This window comes from Danio rerio, chromosome 20 (assembly GCF_052040795.2).
Source record: "Danio rerio strain M-AB ecotype USA chromosome 20, GRCz13ab, whole genome shotgun sequence".
Lineage (NCBI taxonomy): Eukaryota > Metazoa > Chordata > Actinopteri > Cypriniformes > Danionidae > Danio > Danio rerio.
The window spans coordinates 5,865,050-5,880,000 of record NC_141040.1 but is presented as its reverse complement, the minus strand read 5'-3'; the positions used below and the strand labels follow the sequence as shown (position 1 = coordinate 5,880,000).

Here is a 14,951-nt window from a genome sequence, read left to right as displayed (position 1 = left end):
TAGATAGATAGATGGGTAGATAGATGGATAGATGTGTAGATAGATAGATAGATAGATAGATAGATAGATAGATAGATAGATAGATAGATAGATAGATAGATAGATAGATAGATAGATAGATGGATAGATGGATAGATGGATGGATGGATGGATGGATGGAGGGAAGGATGGATGGATAGATAGATAGATAGATAGATAGATAGATAGATAGATAGATAGATAGATAGATAGATAGATAGATAGATAGATAGATAGATAGATAGATAGATAGATAGATAGATAGATAGATAGATAGAGATTACTATAGATGAGTCCAACATTCCGATTATAGCTCATTGCAACTTTCAGCCAGGTGTATGTGTATGAGGTGAAACGGCCAAACCCTCTACCTTGGAGGTCAGCTTTGGTGAAACCAACTTTGTTAGCAGGGTATTTCCAAAAAAGATAATAGAGAGGTTGGTTAGAGGAGAGAAGGTCAGCCAGGATAGTGTTAAAAATGAGTGTAAAGCTCAATGAGATAAAAAAATAATTAATAAATATATTTTTAAAGCTAATTATGATGTAATATAAAGTGTATTTTACTCTCAAACAATATACCTCATTCAAAGCTTTATCAAGTCTTTTTTTGTAAGAAGTAACTGTCAAAAGGCAAGCCTTTGGTCATAGCGCCATCTAGTGGTTATGGAGGATCTCAACATATAGGCAAACCAAAAGTTGTTCATGGTAAAATGTTTTCTATTGCACAAAACATAACTAAAATATAAAGAGATAATTACAAATGCAGAGTTTATTTGAATGTAAATGTTCTGTAATCTGTCAATTATTGGTAGGCAGCAAGTTTGTGGCTTGGTGAACGATGTATACCTTCACAGCCACGTTCAATCTGCCCACTGCGGAACAGAGCATCATTGATGAGGTCAGGCAGACGGCCATTTAGATCCATGGAAGCTAAGCAGCCTTGAAATCCTTCACGAGACACCACCAGCTTGGGCAGGTTCTGGTACATGTTGGGGCCCAAACCAGCCACAAATAGATCACCTTCAAGACAAGGAAAACATAAATAGAATTGAGTTCAGATGCAAAACCTCTAAATGCCATCTGTAATTTTATTCTAAATTAAGCATTTTTATCAGTCTGCAGTGTGAAGGTTTTAGTAATATAACTTTTATGGCAAAGAATAAGTCCTCTTCATGGTCTTAAAAGTGAAATAACTCAACATAAACAAAGGGTTCTGAGAAAAATGCTCATTCAGACAATAATATCCAGCTGCAGGCCCGCAGAACCACACACGTTTTAGGCACACACAATCTGGCACACACAATCTAGGCAAACCATATATGGTTACGACGGATGTTAATGTTATTAACGTCTTTTTGAACATCGTCATCGATATATTTTGATATATATGGTTAATAAATATTGTACACAATAAACAATAGTATTTTATTTCACAAATATTGCGATCGAGACGGGTGAATGGGGGGGCGTTGTTTCCGATCGCCATTCAATATAATAGACTGAACAGTTTTTATCAGTCATTATAGCTGATCGGTCATTATTATCTGACAATAATAGGGCAGATACTCATTTGCTGGCCTTGCTGAACGATCTAGTTTGGACAGGTTTAATTTATATAATGGATTCATTTATAATAAAGGAAATAAGTTAATATAGGCAATAATCCATTATATGTAATAAAATTTTTTTGCATGTAACAAATCTAAAACACTATATTAATATTTTACTCGAGCGATTTTATAGTGTTTATTTGCTTAACTTTCTAATAATATTTAAATTAATGATTTCACACATTATGTAGTAATTTATAGTAAGCAATAAATTGTTTTTAAACCAAAATTTAGCAATAGAAACAAATTAATTATTAATTATTAAATTATTAAATATTAACTATATATATATATATGTGTGTGTGTGTGTGTGTGTGTGTGTGTGTGTGTGTGTGTGTGTGTGTGTGTGTGTTACAGTTTAGTAAAAAATACTAGTTTATCAGATAAAAAGATAATAAGTTTATATCTATCTATCTATCTATCTATCTATCTATCTATCTATCTATCTATCTATCTATCTATCTATCTATCTATCTATCTATCTATCTATCTATCTATCTATCTATCTATCTATCTATCTATCTATCTATCTATCTATCTATCTATCTATCTATCTATCTATCTGTCTGTCTATCTGTCTATCTATTTTTCTATCTATCTATCTATCTATCTATCTATCTATCTATCTATCTATCTATCTATCTATCTATCTATCTATCTATCTATCTATCTATCTATCTATCTATCTATCTATCTATCTATCTATCTATCTATCTATCTATCTATCTATCTATCTATCTATATATAGTAGTATGCTAATTTATTTTATTGTGGCACATTATTGTTTGCTTTTTATATTTTACAACAAAGTTATTTTAACCAAGTATGATAAGATTAGGATCCTGAATTAGTTTATTACACTTAATCCTACTATTAGACAGTCTGTTATGTTGTCTTTGTTTATGTGTACACATGAATAAAGTCATAAGTGTCTTTAACCAATTTTTACATAATTTGAAATCAGAAACTGCAGAGATGTTAAAATGATCGTTACGATATAATAATATTACTAATAATGACTTAAACCATACTTGTGAAGTTCAATAGGTGGCGATAATGCTAAAGAGTTAGTTAGTTACCATATATGGTTTGCCTAAATCTTGTGTCATAGATTGTGTGTGCCTAAAACGTGTGTGGTTCTGCGGGCCTGCAGCTGGATATATCTCCATTCAATGGCACTTAGAGGAGTTTGCATCGGAACTCTTTAATTGTCTTATTATATTAGAAAATAGTTTTCTTTTTCTTTTTTTAAATATAAAAGACGCTCTGCTCAATTTTCAAATCGTCTCGTGAACATAAGCTTACTTACTAAAATGCTACTATAAAGGGTCACTCAAATTGGTGTGGCTGACCTTTCAGGTCCAGATTTTTTGCTCCGTTGACAACTTGGCTGACAGACTTAGCGTCCACTTTTAGTGTGTGGGTGTTGCTTGCGTCTCGAGTAATCACAACATTGTGCCACTGGTTGTCGTTAAGAGGACTGTCGCTGTTTCCTTTCAGAAGACTCGGCCCGTTTCCCAGGTTGAACACATAGTGGATGTATCTGACAAGCAGAAACACAAACAGAGCTCAAACATGTTCATGTCCCAAATCCATTCAAGAGCACTTCACAAAAGAACACTCGGCCAGAGTACACACTCAAGCAAACTCCGTTGATCAAGTAAGAGGCTCTCTAAAAGATGACCACAAGAGTGGATGCTACTTTTAAAGATCAAGATGTTTTATGTTTTTGTAATGTACAGGTCAAGTGAATCAGTCGGTTTGGATGGACAAGGCCAATTACGCTTCTACTATCATTCTATTCTATTCTATTCTATTCTATTCTATTCTATTCTATTCTATTCTATTCTATTCTATTCTATTCTATTCTATTCTATTTTATTCTGTTCTATTCTAGTCTATTGGTTAATTAATTATTTCACATTAGATAGTAAATACTGAATACTTGGGATTTTTGGATTTTCATTTTAGGGGGGCTCAACTCCTTATAAGGTTAAAAAAATAAATAATATATATATATATATATATATATATATATATATATATATATATATATATATATATATATATATATATATATATATTAACATATATAAACACTTGAAGTTAGAATTATTAGCCCCCCCCCACATTTCTAATAACTGATTTATTTTATCCTTGCCATGATGACAGTAAATAATATTTGACTAGATATTTTTTTAGACACTTCTATACAGCTTCAAGTGACATTTAAAGGCTTAACTAGGTTAATTAGGTTAACTAGGCAGGTTAGGGTAATTAGCCAAGTTATTGTATAACTATGGTTTGTTCTGTAGTCGGAAAAAAAAATTGCTTAAAGGGGCTTATAATTTTGTCATTAAAATGGTGTTTAAAAATAATAATAACTGCTTTTATTCTATTCGAAACAAAACAATTAAGACTTTCTCCAGAAGACAGAATATTATCAGACATATTGTGAAAATTTCCTTGCTCTGTTAAACATAATTTGGGATATATATATATATATATATATATATATATATATATATATATATATATATATATATATATATATATATATATATATATATATATATATATATATATATAATTTTTTTATATATGTATATATATATATATATATATATATATATATATATATATATATATATATATATATATATATATATATATATATATATATATATATATATATATATATATAATATTACATTTATAAGTAGTAATTTAATATTAATACACTTGAAAATGTTTGTTTAATATGGTAGGGTTGTATACTAGTATTCCACTGTATGACATTGACTGGCATAGCCATTGAGTTCTAACTAAGCCAAATATAATCAACCCACCTGTTTACTGTAGAAAAAAACACTTTCTATATTCAAGTGCATTTTGTTTCCATGTATTAAATAAATAAACTGCTACTTTTCTACTTAAATGACTCACATATAAATATATATATATATTTGTAAACTTACAGGCTAATTCACATATTTTACGATCTGAATGACAATAATAAATAAGAAGTATTTTTTAATTTAGTAATTTAGATAATTTAGTGTACAGTTTATGAGCTAATCCTAAAAGTTTTAGGGGGGGGCTGAGTAGAAATATAGGGGGGCTACAGCCATAGCCTTAAAATAGGCCTAGCAACGCCCATGCTGAATACCTAAATACATCTAGCGATGATTTCTAGTAATATTTAAACTGAGATCGACCAAGTAGGGGATTTTCAATGATTGATTGATTGATTGATTGATTGATTGATTGATTGATTGATTGATTGATTGATTGATTGATTGAAATTCTACATGTCATACACCTCAGGAAGCTAAATAATTAAAGGTTTGTTCATGCACACGAGCCTGTGGAGGGATACATCTGAGCTTAGTGAAAACACAATTTCTGCATAATCATTGTCTTGTATCCCACTACCTTCCAGAGGAAATGCGAAATCAATTTTACATCTGTTTTAAATTTTAAGTATCACTTCATTTTGATGGTACACTTCAGTATTAGTAGACTGTTTTCTTAATATCTGTTGATACTGCTCCTTCAACCGACATTCAACTGACTATAAGAAACTTTGCAAGTACATGTCAGCTTACACTTACCCTTACCCCAACCCTAAGAGTCTACCTACAGTATAATCAAATGAGAACTAGTGGGCTTATATGGAACTTAAATTTTACAAACAGACCATCAAAATAAGGTGTGATCTAAATGAGTACTATTACTCTGTTTTCTCCATTGTGTTTTCTCCAAGTGTTGCCATTTTCATATCACTTAAAACATATATATTCAAAACAGCTTAAACCAGCCTAAGCTGGATGGCTGGTTTTAGCTGGTCAACCAGCTTGGTTTTAGAGGGGTTTTGGCCATTTTCAGGCAGGTTTCCAGCCTTTCCCAGCCTGGTTTTAGCTAAAACCAGCTAAAACGAGCTTGACCAGCCTGGTTCAAGCTGGACATACCTGGTTTTGGCTGGGCTCCTAACCTGGCTAACCTGGCTAGGCATCTCCCAGCCTGACCAGCTAAGACCAGGCTGGAAATGACTGGAAACCAGCCTGGAAGTGGCTAAAAACCCTCTTAAACCAGCCTGGTTGACCAGCCAACCAGCCAAGGCTGGTTTAAGCTGTTTTTTTCAGTAGGGATATGAAAATGGCAACACTTAAAACAATGGAGAAAACACAGTAATAGTACTAATATAAGAGACTCACTATTGCCACCTAATGGGCACATTTGGTGAACAGACTTAAAAGGTTTGATTGTTTACTGTGAAGCAACATATCAATGACTAGCTGTTCAGAACTGATCCACCAGGGTGTCAACACTAAGATAAAAACACTGCCACCAAACTTGTATCCAAGCAGAAAATACAAATGTAAGCATCTTTTTGTGTACAGCTTGTCAGCATCTGTGCTTGAATCTGATGACATGAAAAAGAGTGTATCTGCAAGAAAACACATCTAATTCGATATGCAGTACTCTCTCCTCTCTCACGCTGTCTGCACATACTGTAGTGTAGAGTTAGCTTCACTGAATCTAATGACTGCTATTACTGCTGTGTTATTTTCCACAATGCCTCACCTCATTTATTTTGACATGTGTGTAGTGCAATGACTATTTGCCTTCATACTCATTGAATAAACCGTTTAGAATACCAGAAAATACCATTGTGGGGAAGATATTTATTTATTTATTTTTATTTTTTGGAGTAAATCAGATTCTCTATACAGTACCTGAAGGTCTAGAAGTTTGGTAATCCTGGCAAATCCTATTGAAGACTAGTCTGGTTTTGGCTTATTCTTAGACGTCTATTAGATTTTCACTGACAGCTCAAATTTAGCCTTGTTTTAGCCAAGATGACTATGTTTGGACCCTTATTAGACATTTTTTGAAAACAAAACTCTTATTATTTATCTAGCAAACTTTGCTTTGAATTCTCAACGTCCACTCACCCTTTGACAAGCTCCACGGCAATAAAATCATTCCCATCTCCACTGTTAAAGAGAATGAATCCATCACCAGAGGTGGTTTTAAACTGAAAGAAGAGGTGCATTGTGCTATACGCCTGGAGTGTAGCAAGTCCCAGATAGCTTCCTTTAGTCTTGAAGGTAACAGGGTCAGCCACGATGGAGCGCATCCCAAAACGAGCATTGAGCTCGCAAAATTCGATGTCTCCGTTCTTGCACATGTCGATGTAGAGGAGGCCATTAAACTTCAGGCCTTGCAGGTGACCAATGAAGTTAGACGGAGCCGTGGAGGCAAATCGCCGTTCCGTCAGGATTCCAGTCTCAACATTACTAAACTCTAGCCGAGTGTGATCACCATTCATCTGACCTGTGAATGAAAAGACTTGGTAAAGTGATAAGTTCTGGATTCATCTATTATAAGGGCAGATACTGATTTGTTTTGTAAAGACTATGCGGCATGCATACCTTCAGCTACATCATCATCCACCATAAGTTTGATGTTTTTACCACGCCGCGTAACTCTGACAGAGTGCCAGTCATTGTCATTGACTTTCTGGCCAGCATACAATGTCTCTGGTCCTTTACCTGAGAATGATGTTCATACTGTAAGTTAGTGTACTATAGGTTAAATCAAATATCTTGCTTTTCAGCATTAAAAAAATGATGACCATAAAAAAATAATAACCATGTTTAAAAATACAGGTAAAGAAAAATTTCAAAAGATTAATGTCTGAGAAAAAAATATGGTCCCACTTTATATTAAGTGCCCTTAACTACTATGTAGTACTATGTATTGCAAAAACTAAATACAATGTACCTATGTACCTGTGTTTTTAATGTATTGCAGAACACTTCTGGTGTATAGACACTTCTATACAGCTAAAAGTGACATTTAAAGGCTTAACTAGGTTAATTAGGTTAACTATAGGCAGGTTAGAGTATTTAGGCAAGTTATTGTATAACTATGGTTTGTTCTGTGGACCATTAAAAAGATGAGGCTAATAATTTTGTCCTTAAAATAGTGTTTAAAAAATTAAAAACTGCTTTTATTCTAGCTGAAATAAAACAAATAAGACTTTCTCCAGAAGAAAAAAAAATATTACCAGACATACTGTGAAACTTTTCTTGCTCTGTTAAACATAATTTGGGAAATAAAAAAAAATAATAATAATTCAAAGGCGGTCTAATAATTCTGACTTCAACTCTATATATCAACCCAAGCTCATTCTGAAAACGTAGTCCCACGGTCGTTTCTGGAGACCGTGATTTACATGGCCGGAGGTACGTTATTACTGCATTTCATTTTTTTAAGCAAACGATATGGAGCGGTGTGACGCCGCTCCTCTTCGCGCTCGCCGGTTGACAGTTCACCTCCGTGTGGAGGGCTTTCCCACCACAACCAGTTCGTCCGGTTAGCTCGTTGTGTTTGTCAGCGGAGTGGAGACCCGGAGGGAAGCCTGTGATGGTGACGACTGGGTTTGAGTCAGGGGAAGAGCGGTTCCAGAAATCAGGTAAGACAAAAAACAGAATCCAAAAAAATTAAGTGAACGAGTTCATAACAGGGAAAGAATGTGGTGAAATACGAAAACGCGGTCAAAATCAGGCGATGGCTTTTCTTTTTCTGGACAGCTTTTGTAAATCATTGCTTGGGGAATGCTTAGGGAAGCGGGTGAGTGGGACAATGGGTAAAACCGGTTGGGTTTAGGGAAGGAGGAGGAAGAGGAGGGTGGGTCGGCCGATTGGCCGTTTGCCCAGTCAATCATTTAGTTATTCAGTCAGTCGGACAGACGGTCCCTCGACAGCGGCCTCCAGCTGCTTTAAGCGAGAACAGCGCAGGCGCAAATGGTACAAACGGCGCTCGCGAGAGCCGCTCGAGATGAGAAAAAGTGCGCACAGCGGCCTCTCGCGGTTTCGCGAAAACAAAAACTGCACAAATACGTACCTCCCTCGGGATGTATTTCGCAGTCTCCAGAAACGTCCGCGGGGCTACGTTTCCAGAATGAGCCTGGGTCGCAACCATATATATATGTATATATATATATATATATATATATATATATATATATATATATATATATATATATATATATATATATAAACAAATGTTTATGGTCATAAATAAACTGGCTACATTACAGCTGGATTTCACCAAAGCCCCATGAGGTGAAGAAGGCATGGGAAAAGTATATGTGTTTTTAAGGCTGTCGCTTACAAAAAGACTAAATATTTATATCAAAAAATTAAATAAAACATAAAAAGTACAATTGTTATGAAAGTTAAAAGGTTTAGAGTGCATGAACACTCTCAGCTGTGAATAAAACTGCTTGTGTTTTGCTGCTTTCTAAACATTGAAAATGAACTAGCTCCTAAAACCAGCCTGATCTCACGAAGAAACGTAACTATTTTCCGTTTAGTCAGTTTAGTGGCTAATTCGTACGAATTTGTACGAGTTCAGTTGAAAGAAAATGTACACTTTTAAAAAGGAGGCATGGCACCCAACACCACCCCTAACCCCAACCGTCATTGGGTGATTAGCAAATTGTACTAAACTGTACAAATTAGATTGTACAAATTCATACAAACTATACACTAAATCTAAAAGTTACGAATTGCCATGAGATTGCATTGCCTTAAACAGATATACTGTACAAAACAGATTTAAAGAGTTATACTTATTAATGTATACATTTCTTCAAAGTGACCTCCTGTCCTGACTTCAACTCAATGGATGATTTGGTTCTCCTTGTAGAAGACAACTTTAATATACACAGAAGTGCAACACTGATTGTAATAACAGTTCAATTTGGTAATTGGTAGCTAAAAAGGTCTGGCAAAATGGTTTGGTTTCACTTCTGGAAACTATTCTCAAAAAAAAAAAAAAATAATAAATAAATAAATAAATAAATAAATAAAATTAAATAAAATAAATAAATAAATAAATAAATGAATAAATAAATAAATAAATAAATAAAATTAAATAAATAAATAAATAAATAAATAAATAAATAATAATGACATTTAATAGCTTGCAAAAAATGACACGGATGATAACTACCACTTACTTAATTTAAACATCAATAATGAATCTTTCTCATATCTTCAATAACATCTTTTAAATACATATTTAATGTTTTAAGTAAGTTAATAAAAAATGTCAAGCACAATTGGAAACCCGTTCAGTGCGTTAAATTAGAGAAAGAGAGATGACTCTAAAAGAATTCAAATAAATTAAAGTTTTGACTTATTCTCTGGGTTAATGACTTACAATTAATCTAAACTACTGAAAATAACAATGAAGAAAGGATGTAACAAGTCCAAACAATTAAATGACTCTATAGATAGCAACATATTAAACGTTTAGCTAATAGCCTGATTGCCTCTTTACTACTACTACTACTACTACTACTACTACTAATGATAATAATAATAAAAGTCCTTAGCTAAGGTCTATATATCTCAAAGCATTCATTAAAAGATAAAAAGTCAAAAAAAGTTCAACAGGATAATAAAAGAATAAGTACAACAAACTGAGTAAAGACTTACTGTTGTTACAGTTTATCCTGCCACAGTCTAGATGGGGAAGAACAAGTGACAGATGAAACCGCTGCCTTCAAGGATACAGCTGCAGACATTCAATTACAGAAACACCACCTTCCGGGGACAAGCACATGGAGCAGCAGCCATTTTGGATTACTTTCCAGCAGTCTTTTGAGTATTCCAGGCAAAATCTTAGATTTGTTTTACCAATTTATTGGCTTTATGTTAAACCTGTGTATGTTTAGTATTACTAATATTTCTCCTATATCAATTTAACTTTCAGAGATTGTTATACACTACCTAAAAAAAGCATAATTTTCAAAAAGTGACCACCAATTGACATGAGCCCCAGTGAAATTCTTGAGATGTGCTGAAGCAGACAGTGAATGCATTATAGTCAGATGGGATTACGCCCATTATTAAAACATAACTGCGTTTGAAACTAAATACAATTCTTCATGGGAATATACTGTGACATTGCATATTTTTTTCAAAACAAAGCCATGACAAATTCACACTATAATCAAAGCTAAAGGTTATTCTATACTCTCTGTTTCTTATACAATTCACTCTCTGAAGACTACTCCACAACATCACAAAAACATTTAACTGGGTAAAGCTTAATTGGTGGTCAATACATACGTGAAAATTAAGCCTTTTTAAATTGTACTTTTTAAATATAGCCATGATAGGCATGGTTATTTTAGGAGCTACACAATACACCAGTTAAGATTCAAATAATGGTTGCCAAACATAACAATCCAGAAGCATGTCATTTTTTTCAGGCAGTGTATGTTTTTGTATTTATTCATAATATTTATTTTTGTCTCCCATTTTGAGCATCCACACTAGCCGTTTATTAATATGTTGCATGTTGAGTAGTAATCCAGTTATAATGGCTGCCTGCTCTAAGCCAAATGGATTCATCAGCCCCAATATTTTCTTATATGCTTTCTTTCTTCATCATCACTCAAATGACTTGTCAAGACACTAACTGACTAATGTTACTGAAAACGTCAAATTGTTTTTGTAATTGGAATCGTTATCTGGGCTGGAATTCATATGGACATTGTTTTTTATTTTTTTTTCATGTGCTGTCAACCGCAACAGAAAAGTGGGAGCAAACAGCCTCGGTCCAAAAAGCACTACCATCACACCAACTTGTATTATGTTTGTAAATTAAATTAAATTAAATTAAATTAAATTAAATTAAATTAAATTAAATTAAATTAAATTAAATTAAATTAAATTAAATTAAATTAAATTAAATTAAATTAAATTATTAAATTAATTTAAAACTTATTTAAATTATATATTATTAAAAATTAAATTAAAACATAATTCTAAAAAACTATTTATGATAACAAATAAAATAAATGATAAAATAATAAAATAAAAAATAAAATAAAATAGAATAAAAAATAAAAATGAAACAATTAAAAAATAAATTAATTTTATATTAATTTAATTAAATTTAAAAATTATTACAATTATAAATATTCATAAAATAAATAATACTACCAATACATATAAAAATTGTACTTAATAAATAAATTAAAATAAAATACATTTCTAAAAAACTAATTGTGATAACAAATATAAATATTCATATACAAATACTTACAATACATTTAAAAATAAAATAAAATAAAACAAACTATGATAAATAAAATAAAATAAGTAAACAAATGTTTTAAATACTAAATGTTGGTCGTTAGTTTATTCTATTTGATTTATGTTAAGTGTGAAGAGTTGCAATTGTAAAGAATAATTTGATTAATGTAAGCAGTTACAGAAGAATGGATAATCTGGCCCATTGTTGTGACATGTTGCATGCACATATTTAAGTATTTTATGTAGAAATGACTGTGTGTGTGTTTTGTGGGTGGTGCCTTGACCACCAAATGCAGGTGTGCTGGATGCTCTGGTCTCGGGCTGTTTGCAACATGGCCGCAGGCTAAAGGCCGTTGAAGGGGTGAGTACCATCTTTAAACATGGCATGATAAATGCCGTTAAGAGCAAAGGATGGGAATGGGTAACTATTTTCCTGAGAACATGAAAGAGTTGTTATGGAAAAGTGCATATGATAGTTAAAAGCACCTTACCATAACAAAACAAAACAAAACTGTCCAAATCAGTTAGGGCTGGGTGATATATTGGTTGATTGATTGATTGATTGATTGATTGATTGATTGATTGATTGATTGATTGATTGATTGATTGATTGATTGATTGATTGATTGATTGATTGATTGATTGATTGATCGATTGGCTTTTCACTTGCTCGTATATATCAGTTTTAAATTGTCTCCTTGTGACTGATAAGGACTTATCAAAAGCATTCTCCCTTAAGGTCTTTATATATACACTGTTAAACCCAAAAAAGTTAAGGTAACTCAAACCATTTGAGGAAACCGATTGCAACAAATGATTTAAGTTCAAAAACTAATCCTAATGAGTACTGTGAACTTAATTCATTAAGTAAACGAAGCAATTTGAGCACAGTAAAACTATTTAAATTCGAACTCAAACCAATTGAGTACTGAAAAACCCAATAAGTTATAAGTAACTTACTCCATTTAAGTTGAAGTAATGAGGTATTTAGTTAACTCATTACCTTCAACACTGAGTTCAAAACTCTTTTTAAATAAGTAGAATTAACTTTCAGTCAATTTTGAGTTAACTGCACTCGTTTCGTTTGATAAAGTTGACTGTTGGGTTTTACAGTGTATTTTTTCTTTATAAAAGTGGAAATCTCATCTTATGATAACTACAATGACTTCAGAATATTTCAGACATACGGACACAAATTGGATAATTGGAGCAAAGCCACACCACACGCAACAACTTTATTTTAAGTTAAACAAATTTGATCAAATGTGCGCAACATTTTTATGCTAGAAAGCATGTTTTTTATGTGGGAATGTAACTGATTTGCTGATATGCTGCAATGGCTCTTTTAAATACAAGATCGATGTAGTGAATTTTGATGCCCTCGCCACCAGAGCTGTGAAGGCATTGACGCCAGGGTGGCCAGAGCAAATTTTGACGCTCTCCACGCTTTCGGTGTGAACGCACAGTTATACACAGACCCCCAAGAAGAAAAAAGAAATAAAACATACTGTACAACATACTGTCATACTGTCAATTATAACTTTCAAATGACCTTGTTTGTCTTTTTATTCCCTCCTCAGTTTTGTATTGGTTGATTTGGTGGCGTCAGGCCTTTAAAACAGACGGAAGCGGAATTCTCGCGACCCCACTCATTCCTCTACGCCACCACAGTTTTTGACGACTTTATTGTCGTGTTTTCCTTTCTGCTTTCCTTTTGATATTTGTTGGGAGTGGGGAGCTCCAACCTGCTTTAGGTTTGTTTGGTTGTTATATTTTTATGTTGTTGGGCTTCCCATCTTTTGTCATTTTGGATTGTTTTTCTGGTTATGTTATGGTAATAAATAATTTAGCTGGAGCACTTTGGCGGTTGTTTATGTTACGTTGTCTTTAGTTCACAAGACATATTTAAAATAGAGATCGTAACATAATAACTTACTAATAATATATAACATATAAATATATATATATATGTGAACCTACACTAGTCTCACGGTTCGGTTCGGTTACGATTATCATGCCATCGATTCGGTTCAATTCGATATTTCGGTGCATCACGGTGCATTGACGGTGCTTTCCATACACAGTTTTATATTTTCTTCACAGCAGCATTTCTTGTATTAAAATGTATGTATATATTTATATTAGGGGTGTCAAAAATAATAATTTTTTCGGTGTACTGCGATGCAGACGCGGACAATTCAGTATCGGTTCAGTAATAATTATAACCGGTTATTACTGACGTCATTTACCTCATTTGCGCTCTGTCGCGAGGGAGGCGATTGCGAGTATTTACATCGCTTTAACTACTTAAAACTCATAAACTGTGCACAATTTCACTGTGTGTGTTTACTGGATCAGTCTTTCACTGACATATACAACAATAGCCCCTATTTCACTGAGATCGAGAGAATGAAAGTAGCCTACTCCATTTCTCTCTCTCGCGCGCGTGCGCTCTGTCTCTCGCTCTGTCTCTGTCTCTGTCTCTCTCTCTCTCTCTCTCTTTCTTTCTCACACACACACAGTGGCCCATTTGACCTGCTGGCGTGGCTTTTCTTCGCTGTTTTACAGCGTTACTTTTGCATCCAGAAACAAGCGCGTGTCTGCAGAGTTTTATCAGCCGCTTATCAGCATCACTCATCTATGAAGAACGCAGCGCGCAAGAGCCAATAGCAACCTTTTTTTTGAGGGTGTGACCAATCAAAGGGGTGTAAGAGAACTAGACAAGGATCAGAAATTGAGCTGGATATTTATATTTGTTTATATTATTTGCTAAATGCTCGTTTTGTTTAAGTTTCAGTTTATATATCTGACTGTTTGTATTAAATGACAAAATTGTATTACAAATAGTAAAAACTATTATTTTTGACACCCCTAATATATAATATATTAATAATAATAACTAATAATAACTCATTATTAATCATTAATATTCATATACTAAATTTGCTACAGAGTGCACGAGATTTGATTTTGCAGAAATAGTGATTTACTCAAACATGCATTTAGGTCATTGATAATTTAATTCAGAAAATGAGGTGAACAAGAATTTCATTTACACGCACTCAATATATCACCCAACCCTATTATAAGCACAGCTTCTATTAATATAATTCAAAAAAATCCTCATGTGTGAGTAAGCCAATGGGATTGTGTTCGAGAATGAACACTGCAAATGTGCCGCTTCGATCATGAGGTCAGA

The 14,951-nt window shown here is 33.1% G+C and overlaps 1 protein-coding gene across 64 annotated transcripts in view; it reads right to left on the bottom strand.

Annotated features, from left to right (window-relative positions):
• The window catches only part of nrxn3b (neurexin 3b), a 409,500-nt gene that overhangs the window by 222,163 nt on the left and 172,386 nt on the right, over positions 1 to 14,951 (bottom strand). For 33 of the 64 annotated variants that reach the window (XR_015517979.1, XR_015517981.1, XR_015517982.1 and 30 more), the window contains 6 exon segments: positions 10,145 to 10,171; positions 7,067 to 7,186; positions 6,587 to 6,968; positions 2,981 to 3,171; positions 865 to 1,038; positions 390 to 416 (listed from right to left, as the gene is read on the bottom strand). Coding sequence is in view for 55 of the 64 variants with exons in the window: in XM_087297808.1 (XP_087153934.1) it covers positions 390 to 416; positions 865 to 1,038; positions 2,981 to 3,171; positions 6,587 to 6,968; positions 7,067 to 7,186; positions 10,145 to 10,171 (921 nt within the window). In the remaining 9 variants the exon portion in view is untranslated. 64 annotated transcript variants of the gene reach the window in all.